Below are 19,689 nucleotides of genomic sequence, written 5' to 3'. Positions count from 1 at the left end.
ATGAAAAAAAATGGTGGGAAAACATGATCTAGTGTTGTTAATTTCAGAAAATAAAATGAGAGAAACACTTTGCAAAAATTTGTTACATACCCCGGATATTACGGAGTCATTGAAGTCAAAACTTGACATTAGTCAGAGACCTGTCTCATGAACATGAATTTACCATTCGGCATAATTTCATCAAATACGCACAACTACTCTCATAATTATGCATGTCCTCTTTTCTTTTCCTTTTTTTTAAGAATTTAGTTAGCATATGTCTTTGGAATGCAACTATTTATTTTGAAAGCATGATAGCTGTTCTAACGAAAAAGGAAATATGTAAAAAGTGGTTGACTGACTAAAAAGGAATTTAGTTAGAATATTTTATTGGGAAGGAATTAGAGAATTTTTTTGGAACATATGAAATTGCAAGAGTTGCTGAGATTATTCGCAAGTCATTCAAAAGTTATAAGGAGTAGAATAATATTAGCTTGGTTTGATAAAATTTTTTGGAGAAGTGTTTGTAATTTTTAAAAGTATAAACACTTTATTTTATATTTGGTAAATAAAAAATTTATGTGGTTATATTTGCTGTTTTAAAAAATCAAAAGCACTTAAAAAGAGTTTTTTATTATAAAGTTAATTTGTACTTATTAAAATTAAAAATTCTAATATAATTTCGTATATTAATTAATATTTAAAATAAAATTTTATATTAATGTCTATTATAATATTTTTAAATTTTAAAAGTTATTTTACCAAATATATTTATTGTTGCTTATACTTATTTAAAGCCATTTTTAATTTAATTTATTAAATACAGATACTACAACTTTTATAAATTAACTTTATAAGTTATTTTTTAAAAGTAAAAGTTTTACTAAAACAAATCGTTGTGTATAGTTCATTTGGTTGTGATGATAATATTGAAAATAATATAGAAATAGAAGATTATTTTTATTGTAATAATTTTCTACTTGTTCAATTTTTATATGTTTTATTTTGTTGTGTTGAGTTTTTTTAATAAAAGAAAATTAGCATGTATCTTTAGAATTTAACTAATATTAAAATTATCAATTACAAGTTTTTTCTATAAAAATATATAAAATTTAAGTTTTAATTCATTTACAAATCATTTATTAAAAACATATTTATAAATTTTTACTAATGATAATCTTAATATGTCCCTTTTAATTAATCAGGTATACTATACATACAAATCTTTTTGACTTATAAGTCTTACAAATTGGCACAATCCCAACAAAATATACGCGCATTACACTCCCACATTTAAGAGTAAATACACGCACATTACTCAACCACTTCCTGTTTCCAAAGCGCGCTACTCACCATTATGAATGACTCTTCTTCTTCTTCCTCGATGAAAACTACAACTGTCATTTTTCTTCGCGTTTCTCCTCCTCCTCCTCTTCTTCCTTCTTCTTCTTCTCCTCCTTCTTTGTGTTTCTCCTCCTTTTTCTTTGTGTGTTTCATCTTCATCGTCGTGTTTCTCCTCCTACTTCTTTTGATTTTGCAACATTATGTATTTTTTTCTTCTTTGTTTGATTTTTTCTCTAGAAAAGAATTATGAGAATATGAAATAAGAAAATGAAGAAGAAGAAGCAGCAGAAGATGAGGAAAAGGAAGAGGAAAAGGAAGAGGAAGAATTCTGAATTATGCAGAACTCATCAGAATAAAAATAAATCCAAATATCTTCGTTTTACACCTAAATATCTTCGTATTACATCCAAATATCTTCGTTTTACACCCAAATTTGCTGCAGATACAAAAATGAGTTATGTTACGTGTACACTAAAATCAGCCACCAAAGTCAGTAAGGACTGCAGAATACACCCAAAATACACCACAGAAGGGTTGCAAAATACACTTAAAATACACCATATTAAAACAAGTATAAACTATAGAATACAAATACAACTATAAAACCATCATAAAAAATAACAAAAACCAGATTCATGAATCATAACTAAACAGAAACTAAAACAATTCAACTAAAAGAATAAGACAATTCACTCTCCGTCAAATAAAAAGTCAGAAAGTGTAAATACACCTAAACTTTTATAAAAATACACCCAAATATTCTTGATCTATACCCGAACGTCTGATATAAAATGGACAAGATTATATTAATTCTAATCAAAACTAGTACATTAAATTCAATTCAAATATGGAAGAATTAACAACAAATTTCACAGGCAAGAAAACAATGAAGAAAGAGAATAGAGAGAGAAAAACATGTAAATGAAGAAGGAGAAAAAGAAGGCAAAAAATTCGAAAAAGGAAACAGAATCCTTTCAAAAATTAAAAATCTATTAGAGACGCGTGAAACATATATGCATAACAAGCGCGTTTGAACGTAATATCAATTAGAGAACTTGTAAGACTTGTATAGCAAAATCACTTGTATGTAGAGATTAATCCTTAATCATAATAACTTAGCTTTCTTACCCTTGATTTATTTGTACTTTATTTTCTGCATCTTTAGAATGCGCATTTCAATTTTCTAAGGTTATTAAAGAATATGAAAAAAAGTTTGAAAATTTCCGTCAAAATTGCCCTCAGTCCCTCACCATTATTAGCATATTTAGACCTTAATAAAAAATTAGTTTTTTTTTTTAAAAGAAACCCTAAAAAAATGTCTTTTTTTTTTCCAACACAACACAATTTAATAATTTCAGAAAATTAAATTGCATCTTTTAAAAGAAATTAAAAATAACCACACATACATGAAGCAAGTTTAAAGAGAGAAATTGCAATTTCCACCCTAATATTTTTTCCCCCATTGTTCTTCTGCTTTAATTTTCATAGAGCGTTTCAAGGAATTATTATGAAAGTGTGTTTTATTAGTATAATAATATAGGTTTAATTAACATGTATTTTTAAAATGCATAGCAAATTTATTATTAGTAAAATATTTTAAATTTTTTATTTAATAAATATAAAATAAATACGTTAAAAATTTATTTTTTTTATATTTTTAATAAAAACTTCTTTAATTTATAATTTTAATATATATTCTTAGGACACAAGATATAGATAAACAATATTAATATAAGAGAAGTGTTAGAAGACTAACAGATTTTGTGATTTATAGTTATTAATTAGTCATTATTAGTATTTTTAATAGTATAACATTACATTTAATAGTATAAAATTACTTACTTTTTCTTTTACTAATTAAGGGCTTGTTTGGGTGAATTTTAAAAAAAATATCTTTTTTTGAGTTATCTTATTTTAAAAGATCTTTTTATTTATCAATTATGTTTAGATATAAGTATATAAAAGTATTTTTTTGTTTATTTATTAAATGAAAACATCTTTTTTTTAAGAAAAAAAATCTTTTAAAAAAAGAATGTAAATTACAATTTCTCAAAAAAAGATATTTTTTAAATTTTTCTAGTATTTTTATTTTTACTATTAAAAATTTGTCAAATATGTTAAAAAATAAAATTTTTTTATTAAATTTTTTTTTATTAAAATAATAACGTTCAAACAAATACTAAATAATCAAATTTTAATAAAAGTGTTCGTACTTAAACTTTCTCTTAATATAATATAGAGCAGTATATGTTTGGTGATGGATCACCTGTACCAATGCCTTTATACGTTTTGTGTCTCTACAAGCAATGTCCACCATGCGCAACACGATGATTCTATCCATTGAACATTGATTGAGGAGATATTACTCTACAAAATTTTAAGAAATCTATGTTCTTTGTCCTTTTGTCCCCTTTGAATTTTTGCCCATTAATTGTGTAATGTGTACAGTGTAGGTTCATTCCATCATCCTCAAAAACAGATCGACTTAGTATTTGTTACTCATCACACACTTTGTCTAACTCTTGTCTCTTTGCTAATTTCTCATATCATCCTCTATTATTAATTACTTCTTCGTAACTATTTCAATATGAACAAGTTTGATGTTTATTTTTCCTAAATTTGGTTAGAGTAGCATTTGTTAAGGATTTTAATAAGAAAAAGTTTTAAAAGTCTTAAAGTAGTGAATGTATTGAAAATTATAAAATTTTTAGTTTAGCATAAAAATTTGCTATATTAGATAGAGACTTTAAAGCAAAAAAGTGCAAAATTTAAAAAAATATTGTATTAGATTTCTAGAATTGATCAAAGTTGTAGGTGTATTGATTCTGTTAAAAAAATCTCAAATTTAATGGATGAAATTAGAGGGTGAAAAAGTATTAATGTTTAAAGACATTTTAGCTCCTTTTTATAATAAAACTCGAATACATTAAAAAAAAAAAATACAGCATTGAAAGTTTGAAAGAGAGTTGATATGAAGTGGTAATTGACACGTGTAGTTGTCGGCTACTATGGCAACATATCTTCTGGTCTACCAAAATTACATAGGACTAATTGAAAGGAAAATGAGGTGACCAATGGCAGTGTGGCGCAGCTGCTGGGAAACTCACCTCTTATTCATACTATTCTTATATTGTTGTCGAACGCTGTTGCTTTTAGTTAGAAATATAATTATAAATATATTAATTTAATATTTTCAAATATAATATATTATATTTCAGATTTTGAGCGTCTTGAAACGGGTTTTTAGTTTAGAAAAAAATTGAAGGGCTTGTATATAAGGCGGCGGGTAAGTGTTACTAGTGATTGTTATTTGACAGAAATGGGTAAAAGAGGGTCTTCCTGTTCCTCTTCCTCTTCATCTTTCTCAACTGCTTCTTCACATCTTCATGATGATCTTAGTCTTGGACTCAGCATTTCTTCCACTCATCATCAACATCTTCCTTCCTCTATCTCAAGGTTTCTGTTATATCAACATTTTTATACCACATTTTTCTTTTCAATCAATCACTTAATCAATTCCATATGGTTTTTGTTGTTACATGTTAGAGGGCAGTGGCAAATCCAATCATCATCACTTGCAAGTACTTCACAAGGTGCTGAATTGGCAAATGATTGCAGTGATCATAGCACGTTCTTTGTGAAAGTGTACATGGAAGGCATTCCAATTGGCAGAAAACTCAATCTTTTAGTTCATGATGGCTACTATGAATTGGTTAAAGCTCTTGAACAAATGTTTGACACTACCATACTCTGTAATAAACTTTATCTTATTTTTTTGTTAACATTTTTTTCCTAATTAAAATAACAATGGTATAATGTTTTATTTTGTTTGTTTTGAATAGGGGGAACTGAGTTAGATGCAGTGCAAGCAGAGAGGTGCCATGTTCTAACTTATGAGGATGGAGAAGGGGACTTGATTATGGTTGGAGATGTGCCTTGGGAGTAAGTTAACATTATATTAGGGTTCTTTCAATTACCTTTTTTAAGTAATAATAGGATTTAGGTAAGAGTGTTTTAAGGGTATTACATGAAAGAATGTTGTTCTTTTAAGTGTATTTAATAAATAAAAAATTAAAATATTTAAATTATATTTTTAGTGAAATATTTCATATTAAGTATTCTTGTTAAGAAAATTTTAAAAATTAGGATAACAATGTTGGTACTTTTAATTTTTATAATGTCACTTTATATATAATTTTTTGCATGATATATTTGCATAAATTTATAAAAAAAAAAGTGTTATCATTAAAATTAACCATGTTACGTGTACACAAAAAAATAATTTATATAAAATATATATTAAAATATAAGATATATATTAAAAATAAATTAAATAATAAATATATTTCTACATAAATACATAGTGATTAATTTTTGATATGTATATAGCATTTTTTTTTATTAAAGTATGAATCATAATATCCATTTTCAAAAAGTATTTTGTACACTTAAGTGGATGAACATTTATTTATTATTGGATGAAATGTAAACATCACATAAAAATAAACCTAACACCATATTCAAGATAAAGAAATGTGTTAACTTGATGTATGATAAAATCTTATTCTATAGTTTTAGAAAATATTTAATTCATATTTTAAAAATATTCACAATCACTTAGTCTATCTTTTATATATTTCAAATATTACAAATTGGAATGAGAAGTTGTAAATAAGTTAAATATAATACACTCCAAAAAATGAGATCCACTAAATTTCCTATCAAATAAATATAAATAACAAATGTTGGTATTAATAAATGTCTTGTTCTTGTAGGATGTTCTTATCAGCTGTAAAGAGGTTGAAGATCACCAGGGTTGACACATTTGGATGTTGAATGCATATTGGTTCCTCATGTGATATCAAATTTTGTCATATAAAATTAAAGTGAATGCAGTGATCACTGATGATGATAACAAAAATGATGATGATACTCTTCAGTATTAGTGTATTTTTGGAGGTTGGGAATGAATGATGAGATTATGGGAATGAGGCAGTCAAGGATTAGAAACGGATAGAATGAGAGGAAAGAAAATGAAGGGATACAATAATTTATAATGATATTTTCCTCTATTTTGTAATTGTATATTCCAAATCTACTTTTACTCTGAAGAATTTTAATGAATTACAACTCAATCAAAGTGTTTTTAAGGGTCATATAACTAAAATTTGTAGTTAAGTTTATTATAACGAGGTGAAAATTCAAGTGCAGTCGATTTCATGTGAAGTTGATAATTGAGAGTCGTTAGATAAAAATTTAGTCAAATCATTTACCAGCTGACAGTTATCAACTTAACGTAAAGTCGACTACACCTGCATTTTCACCTCATCATAAATACAAGAAAAAGTATGCGACAAAGTAATGAAGAAATGAATTTTTTTACTAGAATTATCAATAAAATTTTTGAAAAATAGAAATTCGTATACAATTATTTTCATACAAAATTAATAGTTTTAAATTGTTAAATAATTTGATATGTTTGATTTAAATTATTATTTAATTATTAATTATTAATTTTATTCATGCATGTTATTCATTGAAAGAGTCAATATACAATTATATTTGTCAGTCTTTTTTATAACAAATAAATGTACTAATAATAATAATACTTAACACTACTTTTAAAAAAAATATGTTTAAATAATATTTTCTTAATCAAACTAAAATTGTCATGTATCAGTTAAGCCAAAAGTTGAATACTCTCTTTCTTCTCAAATAAGTGATCATCTTATTTTTTTTTCTACAAATAAGTGTTTATTTAAGAAATCAATGTAATATTATTATTTTTTCAATAATACTCCTTATTATTACTATTCTAATCAATATTGGAACAAGTGATAAAAAATTAAATGGATAAAAAATAAAAGAAAATTATTACTGTACTAGTCTAAAATAGGGAAACTTTTAAAATTTATTTTTAGTTTTTGTAATTCCAGTCCATTTAAATTATTATTTTAATATAACTAAAAATAGAAAAAAATTGACACTTCTTTAAGGAGGAAGAGAGAAATTCCCTAACTAGAAAATAATAGTACGTATCTTCTTTACCTCGAAAAGAAAAATAAATTCCCATTGATACTGATCCATGTATCTACTGCCTTTATTTTCTTTGTAGAAGTTAATTTTAAGGCTACAGTCTTCTCTCATTGCCGACACAATTTCCCCATTTGAAAAGACCAAGTTTCTCCGCATTCCTACAAAGGTTAAATTTTGCACTAAAATATATGAACACAGGAGGACAATGTTGAAACAGGAAGGGACACTACGTAATTATGTTCTAGCAGACCCAGAAAATCTGATTAGGCAAATAAAGTAGAAGATATTTATTAATAAAGTGTGAAGAATAACTATACCTGCCTAGCTAGGATTAGGAATGCTAGGTTTTGGTGTTGAGTAAATAGTTAAATTAGTCTTGGAAGGATTATATAATTTTTAATTTGGTTTTTGAAAGATTTTTTTAATTAAATTTATCTTCTAAAAATTTTAATTTAGTTACGTTAGTCTTTTTATTAATTCTCTTGTGGATGATATTAACGAAAACTAACTTAGCATGTTAAGTTTCAGGTCAGCATTAAAATGATGTTTTTTAGGGTGAGAGGTGCTTAAAACGACACTGTTTTGGTCCTTGCTTCAATTAGTTATGGACAACACTCTCCCTATCACTTCCATTCAGTGTCACACTAACATTGAGTCTCTATTTCTCTCACAACATATATACACTCTCTCTCTCACTTCCGTTTCGGCATTGCAGAGAAAATGAAAAAGCCTTCATCACCGTCGCTAATTGAAGTACTTGTGGGGGCTTGGTCATGAGTTTGCCAGTGAGGAGTGGCTTCGGCGTAGTGGTTGAAGACGTGACCGACAACCATTTTTGGCATTGTTAAAGGTATTTTTTCTAGCTATTAAACTTGTTAGTATTGTGTCGATAAATCTATTTCTTTCTAATGTTTTTTTTTTTCAGGAACCAGAAACCGTTTTTAGGCTTAGAATTTTGCTTCTTGTTGATTTATTATAATTCGGTATATGAAAGTTGATCAAAGATTCTGTGTTTTTTATTATTAAAGAAGTCTACTGTCTGTTTATCAAGGTTTTTGTTCATTGTTTCTGTTTAGTTTTTGTTTTAGAGTTTGGTTATGGTTTTTGCATTTTTTTCATAGAATTCGATTCTCTTAAAGCCAAGGTTTTTTCTTTTTTTTTTTTTTTGTATTAAAATTTTTGTTCGGATTGTGCCATTGATAAAATCGGTTTCTCCTTAGTGTGTTTTGCTGGAACTAAAAATCATTTTTGAGATTAAAGTTTCGTTCTTGTCAGATTAAACATTTTCGGTACCTCAAAGTTGATCGTTGGCTTTGTGACGATGATGAAGGTTTCTCTTCTTTTCCTCTGCGACATAGAAAACAAAAGTGAGAGGGAGACAGTTGTGAGAGAAGCAGGGAGCACAACAACATTGTTTCATTTACTGCCTCTCACCCTAAAAAATGACGTCATTTTAATGCTGACTTGGAATTTAACGTGTCCTGTCAGCTTTTGTTAACGCTGTCTGCAATAGAATTAATAGATGGACTAACGTGTCTAAACTGAAACTTTTAAGGGACGAATTTGATTATTTTTTTGTAAATTAAATTGGAGATTTCGTGATATTTCAGGGACTAATTTGACCATTTACTCTTTTGGTGATTGAATATAACTAAAGTATGGCAGAATGGACAAAAGTACACATGAATTTTCACACAATAGACAGATATACACTTCAATTTTTTAATGAATCATCTGTAAACACGAATATCAAATTCCGTTGTTATTTCTACCCTTCCGTCGCCTGAGTAAATATTAAAGAATAGCATTTTCTTTGACCTCCCATACTGGGAGGATCACATGTTACGTCATAACCTTGACGTGATGCATATAGAAAAATGTTTGTGATAATGTGGCCTTCACGATCTTAAATGATAACGACAAATCAAAAGACAATATTAAAGCTAGCAAAGATTTACAATGCATGGGAAGAAGGCCTAAACTGTGGCCAGACAAAGATGGTAAATATCTTTCTGCAATATTTACAATGACAAATCTACAGAGGAATGTATTCTTGAAGACTCTACAGAATGTGATCTTTTCAAAAGGTTACTCTAGTAATATTGCTCGTTGTGTTAACTTGTGATGGCACAAGTTATCTGGGTTGAAAAGTCATGATTGCTATATTCTAATAGAACAATTACTTCTGATTTTGGTGAAGAATGCATTGTTAAGTCTGGTGTCTAATGTGATAGCAAATTTCTCATCTTTTTTTTCCAAAAACTTTGTGGGAAACCGTAAACTCTCTGCATCTTGCTGACCTTCAAAATCATCTTGTGCAAACTCTGTGTCAGATGGAAATAATTTTTCCTCCAACCTTCTTCATCATCATGGTTCACTGATGAGCGGATAATTTATACGCTTTTTGGCACTGTTTTTAGTATGTTTTTAGTACATTTTAGTTAGTTTTTAGTATGTTTTTATTAGTTTTTATTGAAAATTCACTTTTCTGGGCTTTACTATGAGTTTGTGTGTTTTTCTATGATTTCAGGTAATTTCTGGCTGAAATTGAGGGATCTGAGCAAAAATCTGATTCAGAGGCTGAAAAATGACTGCAGATGCTGTTGGATTCTGACCTCCCTGCACTCGAAGTGAATTTTCTGGAGCTACATAAGCTCAATTGGTGCACTCTCAATTGCGTTGGAAAGTAGACATCCTGGACTTTCTAGCAATATATAATAGTCCATACTTTGCCCGAGATTTGATGGCTCAAACTGGCGTTGCAAATCAGCTTCAGAATTCCCGGCGTTTAACGCCGGAACTGGCACAAAAATTGGAGTTAAACGCCTAAACTGGCACAAAAGCTGGCGTTTAACTCCAGAAAAAGTCTCTACACATGAAAGCTTCAATGCTCAGCCCAAGCACACACCAAGTGGACCCCGGAAGTGGATTTTTACGTCATTTACTCATTTATGTATATCCTAGGTTACTAGTTCACTATTAATAGGACCTTTTGACATTGTATCTCTACCTCATGACACATTACACGTTTCTCATTGTATCTTCTATGGCATGAGTCTCTAAACCCCATGGTTGAAGGTGAGGAGCTCTGCTGTGTCTTGATGGATTAATGCAATTACTACTGTTTTTCATTCAATCATGCTTGCTTCTATTCTAAGATATCACTTGTTCCTAAACCTGATGAATGTGATGATCCGTGACACTCATCATCATTCTCACCTATGAACGTGTGCCTGACAACCACCTCCGTTCTACCTTAGATTGAGTAGATATCTCTTGGATTCCTTAATCAGAATCTTCGTGGTATAATCTAGAATTGATGGCGGCATTCAAGAGAATCCGGAAGGTCTAAACCTTGTCTGTGGTATTCTGAGTAGGATTCAAGGATTGAATGACTGTGACGAGCTTCAAACTCCTGAATGCTGGGCATTAGTGACAGACGCAAAAGAATCACTGGATTCTATTCCAACCTGATTGAGAACCGACAGATGATTAGCCGTGCTGTGACAGAATGCGTTGAACATTTTCACTGAGAGGATGAGAGGTAGCCATTGACAACGGTGAAACCCTACATACAGCTTGCCATGGAAGGAGCCTTGCGTGCTTGAAGAAGAAGACAGTAGGAAAGCAGAGATTCAGAAGATAAAGCATCTCCAAAACCTCAACATGTTCTCCATTACTGCAAAACAAGTATTTATTTCATGTTCTTCTACTTTTCACAATTAAACCTGAGAATTACTAATCTCCTGACTAAGAGTTACAAGATAAACATAGCTTGCTTCAAGCCGACAATCTCCGTGGGATCGACCCTTACTCACGTAAGGTATTACTTGGACGACCCAGTGCACTTGCTGGTTAGTTGTGCGGGATTGCAAAGTGTGATTGCAATTTCGTGCACCAAGTTTTTGGCGCCGTTGCCGGGGATTGTTCGAGTTTGGATAGCTGACGGTTTATCTTGTTGCTTAGATTAGGATTATTTTATTTTTGTTGGTTTAGAGTCTTTTATTTGAGTTTAGTTTCATATTTTAAGTTTGGTGTCTTCTTTGTGTTTTCTTTTAAATTTTCGAAAATTTGTGTTTGATTTTCTAAAAATTTTAAGTTTGGTGTCTTTTGTGCTTTTATTCACTTAAAAATTAAAAAAAAAAAGTGTTCTTGGTGTTCATCTTGACATTCAAAGTTTTCTTGTTTGTTCTCTTTGTTTTGATCTAAAATTTCTAAGGTTAGTGTCTTTTTGTTATTTTTCTCTTTCCTCATTAAAATTTAAAAATAAAAAAAATATCCCTTCCTTATTTTATTCATAATTTTCGAAATTTGGCATTAAATTAGTCAAAGATTTTCAAAATCATATCTTTTTTTTAGTCAAGTCAAAATTCTAATTTCAAAAATTGATATTTTCAAATCTTTTTCAAAAATCAAATCTTTTTAATTTCTTCTCAATCATATTTTTTTCAAAATAATTTTCAATCATATCTTTTTAATTGCTAATTCCAAAATCTTTTTAATTAATTAATTAATTTAGTTTTCAATTTGCTTTGATTTTATTTTTCGAAATTTTATTTTATTTTTCATTTATTTTATTTTATTATTTTCGGTCACTTTTAATTAAAATAAAAAAATAAAATAATATCCGCATCATCTCCCTTTCTCCATCATGGACCTAAGTGGAATTGAGCAGTCCAGAAGGACTCTGGGGTCATATGCTAACCCCATTACAGCTGCATATGGGAGTAGCATCTGTATACCTCCCATTAAAGCAAGCAGCTTTGAGCTAAATCCTCAACTTATTATCATGGTGCAGCAAAATTGCCAGTATTCTGGTCTTCCACAGGAAGAACCTATTGAGTTTCTGGCACAGTTCTTACAAATTACTGACATAGTACGTGATAAAGAGGTGGATCAGGATGTCTACAGATTATTACTGTTTTCATTTGCTGTAAAAGATCAAGCTAAGAAGTGGTTGAATAACCAACCCACAGCAAGCATAAAAACATGGAGACAGTTATCAGACGAATTCCTGAATCAATTTTACCCTCCAAGAAGGATGACACAGCTAAGGCTGGACATCCAAGGCTTTAAACAAGAGGATAATGAATCCCTTTATAATGCCTGGGAGAGGTATAGAGGTATGCTAAGGAAATGCCCCTCTGAAATGTTTTCAGAGTGGGTACAGTTAGACATTTTCTACTATGGGCTTACAGAAAAAGCTCAGATGTCTTTAGACCACTCAGCTGGTGGATCTATACACATGAGGAAAACGATTGAAGAGGCTCAAGAACTCATAGATACTGTTGCTAGAAATCAACATTTGTACTCTAGCAATGAGTCCTCTACAAAAGAAGAAGCTATGGCAGTAGCCACTGATCCTAATCCTCAAGAACAGATTGTTGAGCTTAATCAGCAATTACACCTGATGACAAAACAGTTAGCAGAATTTAAAGAAATTCTCCAAGAAACTAAAATTGCTAACAAGAACATAGAATCACAGTTGAATCAGACAAAACAGCAGTTATCTAAACAGATAACAGAAGAATGCCAAGCAGTTCAACTGAGGAGTGGAAAGACATTGAATAATACTGCTCAAAGTGGCAAAAAGCCAAGAAAGGAACAACTGACAGAGGATAACCAGACCACTGTCCAAAATCCCTCTGAGGACAGTAAGAGCCCAGAGAGGAATACTCCTGGTGTTCAAACGCCAGAAAGGGGGGAAAAGTTGGCGTTGAACGCCCATTTCTTGCCCAATTCTGGCATTCAAATGCCAGAAAGGGGGGAAAAGTTGGCGTTAAACGCCCATTCCTCACCCAATCCTGGTGTTCAAACGCCAATGAGGAATCAGACACCTGAGAGTGCTGATAGTAATCCCTCTAAAAAGGCTTCTTTAACCACCTCTGTAGGGAATAAACCTACAGCAACTAAGGTTGAAGAATATAAAGCCAAGATGCCTTATCCTCAGAAACTCCGCCAAGCGGAACAGGATAAACAATTTGCCCGCTTTGCAGACTATCTAAGGACTCTTGAAATAAAGATTCCGTTTGCAGAGGCATTTGAGCAAATACCTTCTTATGCTAAGTTCATGAAAGAGATCTTAAGTCATAAGAAGGATTGGAGAGAAACTGAAAAAGTGTTTATCACTGAAGAATGCAGTGCAATCATTCTGAAAAGCTTACCAGAGAAGCTTAAAGACCCTGGAAGCTTTATGATACCATGCACATTAGAGGGTACTTGTACCAAGAAAGCTCTATATGATCTTGGGGCAAGTATCAACCTAATACCTGCATCCACTATTAGAAAGCTTGGCTTGACTGAAGAAGTCAAACCAACCAGAATATGCCTCTAACTTGCTGATGGCTCCATTAAATATCCATCAGGCATAATTGAGGACATGATTGTCAAGGTTGGGCCATTTGCCTTTCCCACTGACTTTGTAGTGCTGGAAATGGAGGAGCACAAGAGTGCAACTCTCATTCTAGGAAGACCTTTCCTAGCAACTGGACAAACCCTCATTGACGTCCAAAAAGGGGAATTAACCCTGAGAGTCAATGAGGATGAGTTCAAGTTGAATGTTGTCAAAGCTATGCAGCATCCAGACACATCAAATGACTGCATGAGCACTGATATTATTGACTCTTTGGTGGAGGAGGTCAATATGACTGAAAGTCTCGAATCAGAGCTAGAGGACATCCTTAAAGATGTTCAGCCTGATCTAGAGGAACTAAAGGAAATAAAAGAAATTCTGAAAATTCCTCAAGAAGAAGATAAGCCTTCTAAACCCGAGCTCAAGCCACTACCACCATCCCTGAAATATGCATTTCTGGGAGAAGGTGACACTTTTCCAGTGATCATAAGCTCTGCTTTAAATCCACAGGAAGAGGAAGCACTAATTCAAGTGCTAAGGACACACAAGACAGCTCTTGGGTGGTCCATAAGTGATCTTAAGGGCATTAGCCCAGCAAGATGCATGCACAAGATCCTATTGGAGGATGATGCTAAGCCAGTGGTTCAACCACAAAGGCGGCTAAATCCAGCCATGAAGGAGGTGGTGCAGAAAGAGGTCACTAAGTTACTAGAGGCTGGGATTATTTATCCTATTTCTGATAGCCCCTGTGTGAGCCCTGTCCACGTTGTCCCCAAGAAGGGAGGCATGACAGTGGCTCATAATGAAAAGAATGAACTGGTTCCTACAAGAACAGTTATAGGGTGGCGTATGTGTATTGACTACAGAAGGCTCAATACAGCCACCAGAAAGGATCATTTTCCTTTACCATTCATAGACCAGATGCTAGAGAGACTAGCAGGTCATGAATATTATTGCTTTTTGGATGGCTATTCAGGTTACAACCAAATTGCAGTAGATCCTCAGGACCAAGAGAAAACAGCATTTACATGTCCTTCTGGAGTATTTGCCTACAGAAGGATGCCTTTTGGTCTGTGCAATGCACCTGCAACCTTTCAGAGGTGCATGCTCTCTATCTTCTCAGATATGGTAGAGAAATTTCTAAAAGTCTTCATGGATGACTTTTCAGTATTTGGAGACTTATTCAACTCCTGCCTTAACCATCTAGCACTTGTTCTGAAAAGATGCCAAGAGACCAACCTAGTTTTAAACTGGAAAAAATGTCACTTTATGGTGATTGAGGGGATTGTCCTTGGGCATAAAATTTCAAACAAAGGAATAAAGGTGGATCAAGCTAAAGTTGAAGTAATTGAAAAATTACCACCACCTACCAATGTTAAGGCAATCAAAAGCTTTCTGGGGCATGCAAGATTCTACAGAAGGTTTATTAAGGATTTTTCAAAAATTGCAAAACCTCTGAGTAATCTGCTAGCTGCAGACACGCCATTTATCTTTGATAAGGAGTGTTTGCAGGCGTTTGACCTTCTGAAAGCTAAGCTGGTCACGGCACCAGTTATCTCTGCACCAGACTGGACACTGCCATTTGAACTAATGTGTGATGCTAGTGACCATGCCGTTGGTGCAGTATTGGGACAGAGGCACAACAAGCAACTACATGTCATTTATTATGGCAGCCGTATTCTAAATGATGCACAGAAGAACTACACAACCACAGAAAATGAGTTACTTGCAGTGGTTTATACCATTGACAAGTTCAGATCTTATTTAGTAGGATCAAAAGTGATTGTGTACACTGACCATGCTGCTCTTAAATATCTACTCACAAAGAAGGATTCAAAACCCAGGCTCATAAGATGGGTGTTGCTTCTGCAGGAGTTTGATATAGAAATAAGAGACAGAAAAGGGACAGAGAATCAAGTAGCTGATCACCTGTCCCGGATAGAACCAGTAGCAGGAGCATCCCTCCCTCCTACTGAGATCTCTGAAACCTTTTCGGATGAGCAATTGTTTGCTATTCAGGAAGCTCCGTGGCTTGCAGATAGTGCAAACTGTAAGACTCAAGGTTCTCCTTCTGTAACCATGGAGAGGAAGCATGAAAAGCTTCTCTCAATACAGAGTCAAACAAAACTCCCACATTCAAACTCTAAGTTTGGTGTTGGGGGGGCACAACCAAACTCTAAGTTTGGTGTTGGGAGGTTCCAACATTGCTCTGAACATCTGTGAGGCTCCATGAGAGCCCACTGTCAAGCTACTGACATTAAAGAAGCGCTTGTTGGGAGGCAACCCAATGTTATATTCATTATTTTCCTTTGTTATTTTATGTTTTCTATAGATTGATGATCATGGGAAGTCACAAAATCAATTGAAAAAGGCAGAAACAGAATGAAAAATAGAAAGAAAACTTGCTGGCGTTTAAACGCCAGTAAGGGCAGCAAATGGGCGTTTAACACCCAATCTAGCACCATTCTGGGCGTTTAACGCCAGAAAGGGGCACCAGACTGGCGTTAAACGCCAGGAAGGGGCAAGAAGCTGGCGTTAAACGCCAGAAATGGGCACCAGCCCGGCGTTTAACGCCAGAATTGGCATAAAGAGCATTTTTGCTCGCCACTTGGTGCATGGATGAATTTTCCTTGACACCTCAGGATCTGTGGACCCCACAGGATCCCCACCTACCCCACCACTCTCTCTCTTCTTCACCCATTCACCAATCACCTAAACACTTCTCTCCCAAAAACCCCCCACCTATCAAATTCCACCATTCTCTTCACCACTCACATCCATCCTTCATAAAACCCCACCTACCTCACCATTCAAATGCAAACCACTTTTCCTCCCAAACCCACCCACAAAGCCCCCTTCATCTCCTCCATTTTCTTCTTCTTCTACTCCCTTCTTTCTTCTTTTGCTCGAGGACGAGCAAACCTTCTAAGTTTGGTGTGGTAAAAGCGTTGCTTTTTATTTCTCCATAACCATTTATGGCACCTAAGGCCGGAAAAACCTCTAGAAAGAGGAAAGGGAAGGCAAAAGCTTCCACCTCCGAGTCATGGGAGATGGAGAGATTCATCTCAAGGGATGCACTTTCCTCCACAAAACTATTGGGAGAAAATCAACACCTCCCTAGGAGAATTGAGTTCCAACATGGGACAACTAAGGGTGGAGCACCAAGAACATTCCATCCTCTTCCATGAAATTAGAGAAGATCAAAGAATCATGAGAGATGAGCAACAAAGAAAAGGAAGAGACATTGAGGAGCTCAAGCACTCCATATGATTTTCAAGAGGAAGAACAAGCCGCCATCACCAAGGTGGACACGTTCTTTAATCTCCTTGTTCTTTGTTTTTCTGTTTTTCGGATTTTTATGCTTATGTTTATCTATGTTTGTGTCTTATGATCATTAGTGTCTTAGTGTCTATGCCTTAAAGTTATAAATGTCCTATGAATCCATCACCTTTCTTAGATGAAAAATGCTTTAATCACAAAAGAACAAGAAGTGCAGGATTTCGAATTCATCTCTGAAACTAGTTGAATTAGCTTGATGTGGTGACAATACTTTTTATTTTCTGAATGAATGCTTGAACAGTGCATATGTCTTTTGAATTTGTTGATTAAAGAATGTTAAACTTGTTGGCTCTTGAAAGAATGATGGAAAAGAAGAAATGTTATTGAAGATCTAAAAAATCATCAAATTGATTATTGAAGCAAGAAAAAGCAGTGAATTCAAAAAAAAATTATTATATATAAAAGGTGATCCAAGGCAAAAAGAGTGTGCTTAAGAACCCTGGACACCTCTAATTGGGGACTCTAGCAAAGCTGAGTCACAATCTAAAAAGGTTCACCCAGTTATGTGTCTGTGGCATGTATGTATCCGGTGGTAATACTGGAAGACAGAGTGCTTTGGGCCACAGCCAAGACTCATAAAGTAGCTATGTTCAAGAATCATCACACTTAACTAGGAGAATCAATAACACTATCTGAATTATGAGTTCTTATAGATGCCAATCATTCTAATCTTCAAAGGATAAGGTGAGATGCCAAAACTATTCAGAAGCAAAAAGCTACTAGTCCCGCTCATCTAATTGGAGCTAAGTTTCATTGATATTTTGGGGTCTATAGTATGTTCTCTTCTTTTTATCCTAATTGATTTTCAGTTGCTTGGGGACAAGCAACAATTTAAGTTTGGTGTTGTGATGAGCGGATAATTTATACGCTTTTTGGCACTGTTTTTAGTATGTTTTTAGTACATTTTAGTTAGTTTTTAGTAGTTTTTATTAGTTTTTATTGAAAATTCACTTTTCTGGGCTTTACTATGAGTTTGTGTATTTTTCTGTGATTTCAGGTAATTTTTGGCTGAAATTGAGGGACCTGAGCAAAAATCTGATTCAGAGGCTGAAAAAGGACTGCAGATGCTATTGGATTCTGACCTCCCTACACTCGAAGTGGATTTTCTGGAGCTACATAAGCCCAATTGGCGCGCTCTCAATTGCGTTGGAAAGTATACATCCTGGGCTTTTCAAAAATATATAATAGTCCATACTTTGCCCGAGATTTGATGGCCCAAACCGGCGTTGCAAATCAGCTTCAGAATTCCTGGCGTTTAACGACGGAACTGGCACAAAAATTGGAGTTAAACGCCTAAACTAGCACAAAAGCTGGCGTTTAACTCCAAAAAAAGTCTCTACACATGAAAGCTTCAATGCTCATCCCAAGCACACACCAAGTGGACCCCGAAAGTAGATTTTTACGTCATTTACTCATTTATGTATATCCTAGGTTACTAGTTCACTATTAATAGGACCTTTTGACATTGTATCTCTACCTCATGACACATTACACGTTTCTCATTGTATCTTCTATGGCATGAGTCTCTAAACCTCATGGTTGGGGGTGAGGAGCTCTGCTGTGTCTTGATGGATTAATGCAATTACTACTGTTTTTCATTCAATCATGCTTGCTTCTATTCTAAGATATCACTTGTTCCTAAACCTGATGAATGTGATGATCCGTGACACTCATCATCATTCTCACCTATGAACGTGTGCCTGACAACCACCTCCGTTCTACCTTAGATTGAGTAGATATCTCTTGGATTCCTTAATCAGAATCTTCGTGGTATAAGCTAGAATTGATGGCGGTCTAAACCTTGTCTATGGTATTCTGAGTAGGATTCAAGGATTGAATGACTGTGACGAGTTTCAAACTCCTGAATGCTGGGCGTTAGTGACAGACACAAAAGAATCACTGGATTCTATTCCAACCTGATTGAGAACCGACAGATGATTAGCCGTGCTGTGATAGAGAGCATTGAACATTTTCACTGAGAGGATGGAAGGTAGCCATTGACAACGGTGAAACCCTACATACAGCTTGCCATGGAAGGAGCCTTGCGTGCTTGAAGAAGAAGACAGTAGGAAAGCAGAGATTCAGAAGATAAAACATCTCCAAAACCTCAACCTGTTCTCCATTACTGCAAAACAAGTATTTATTTCATGTTCTTCTACTTTTCACAATTAAACCTGAGAATTACTAATCTCCTGACTAAGAGTTACAAGATAAACATAGCTTGCTTCAAGCCGACAATCTCCGTGGGATCGACCCTTACTCACGTAAGGTATTACTTGGACGATCCAGTGCACTTGCTGGTTAGTTGTGCAGGATTGCAAAGTGTGATTGCAATTTCGTGCACCATTCACCTTACGGTTCATCTCGTTGATGAAGTAAATCTTTGAGGCCCAGTACATTATCAGTGGATGTATCCAATAGAAAGGTTAGCTTGTTAATAAACCCCTTAATACATTCAATTCAATCAATTATGTATATACTGAGCATTATGTTGTATTCATATAAAAGGTATCTAGGTCATTTGAAGCAATATGTGCGTAATACAACACAAGCAGAAGGCTTAATTGCAGAGAGCTATTTATTTAAGAAAATTTTGATTTTTTGTTCTACATATTTGGACAATATTGAGACTAGAATCA

General features: G+C 33.3%; 1 protein-coding gene across 1 annotated transcript; it reads left to right on the top strand.

Annotated features, from left to right (window-relative positions):
* Window positions 1-4,548: 4,548 nt before the first annotated feature.
* Window positions 4,549-6,468, top strand: LOC130947286 (auxin-responsive protein IAA31-like). Its single transcript, XM_057875945.1, has 4 exons — window positions 4,549-4,779; window positions 4,870-5,075; window positions 5,166-5,265; window positions 6,099-6,468. Exons 1-4 carry the CDS (start codon window positions 4,643-4,645, stop codon window positions 6,157-6,159), a joined length of 504 nt encoding a protein of 167 aa, XP_057731928.1. The 5' UTR covers window positions 4,549-4,642; the 3' UTR covers window positions 6,160-6,468.
* Window positions 6,469-19,689: the final 13,221 nt, after the last annotated feature.

Source organism: Arachis stenosperma, chromosome 9, assembly GCF_014773155.1.
Source record: "Arachis stenosperma cultivar V10309 chromosome 9, arast.V10309.gnm1.PFL2, whole genome shotgun sequence".
Classification (NCBI taxonomy): domain Eukaryota; kingdom Viridiplantae; phylum Streptophyta; class Magnoliopsida; order Fabales; family Fabaceae; genus Arachis; species Arachis stenosperma.
This window is presented reverse-complemented; position numbering and strand designations above follow the sequence as displayed.

Excerpts from the sequence above, each read along its gene's own strand:
- LOC130947286 (XM_057875945.1), top strand. The coding sequence starts at position 4,643 with ATGGGTAAAAGAGGGTCTTCCTGTTCCTCTTCCTCTTCATCTTTCTCA. Across the intron at positions 4,780-4,869 it reads CTTCCTTCCTCTATCTCAAG|AGGGCAGTGGCAAATCCAAT; the intron begins GTTTCTGTTATA and ends GTTACATGTTAG. Across the intron at positions 5,266-6,098 it reads GTTGGAGATGTGCCTTGGGA|GATGTTCTTATCAGCTGTAA; the intron begins GTAAGTTAACAT and ends TTGTTCTTGTAG.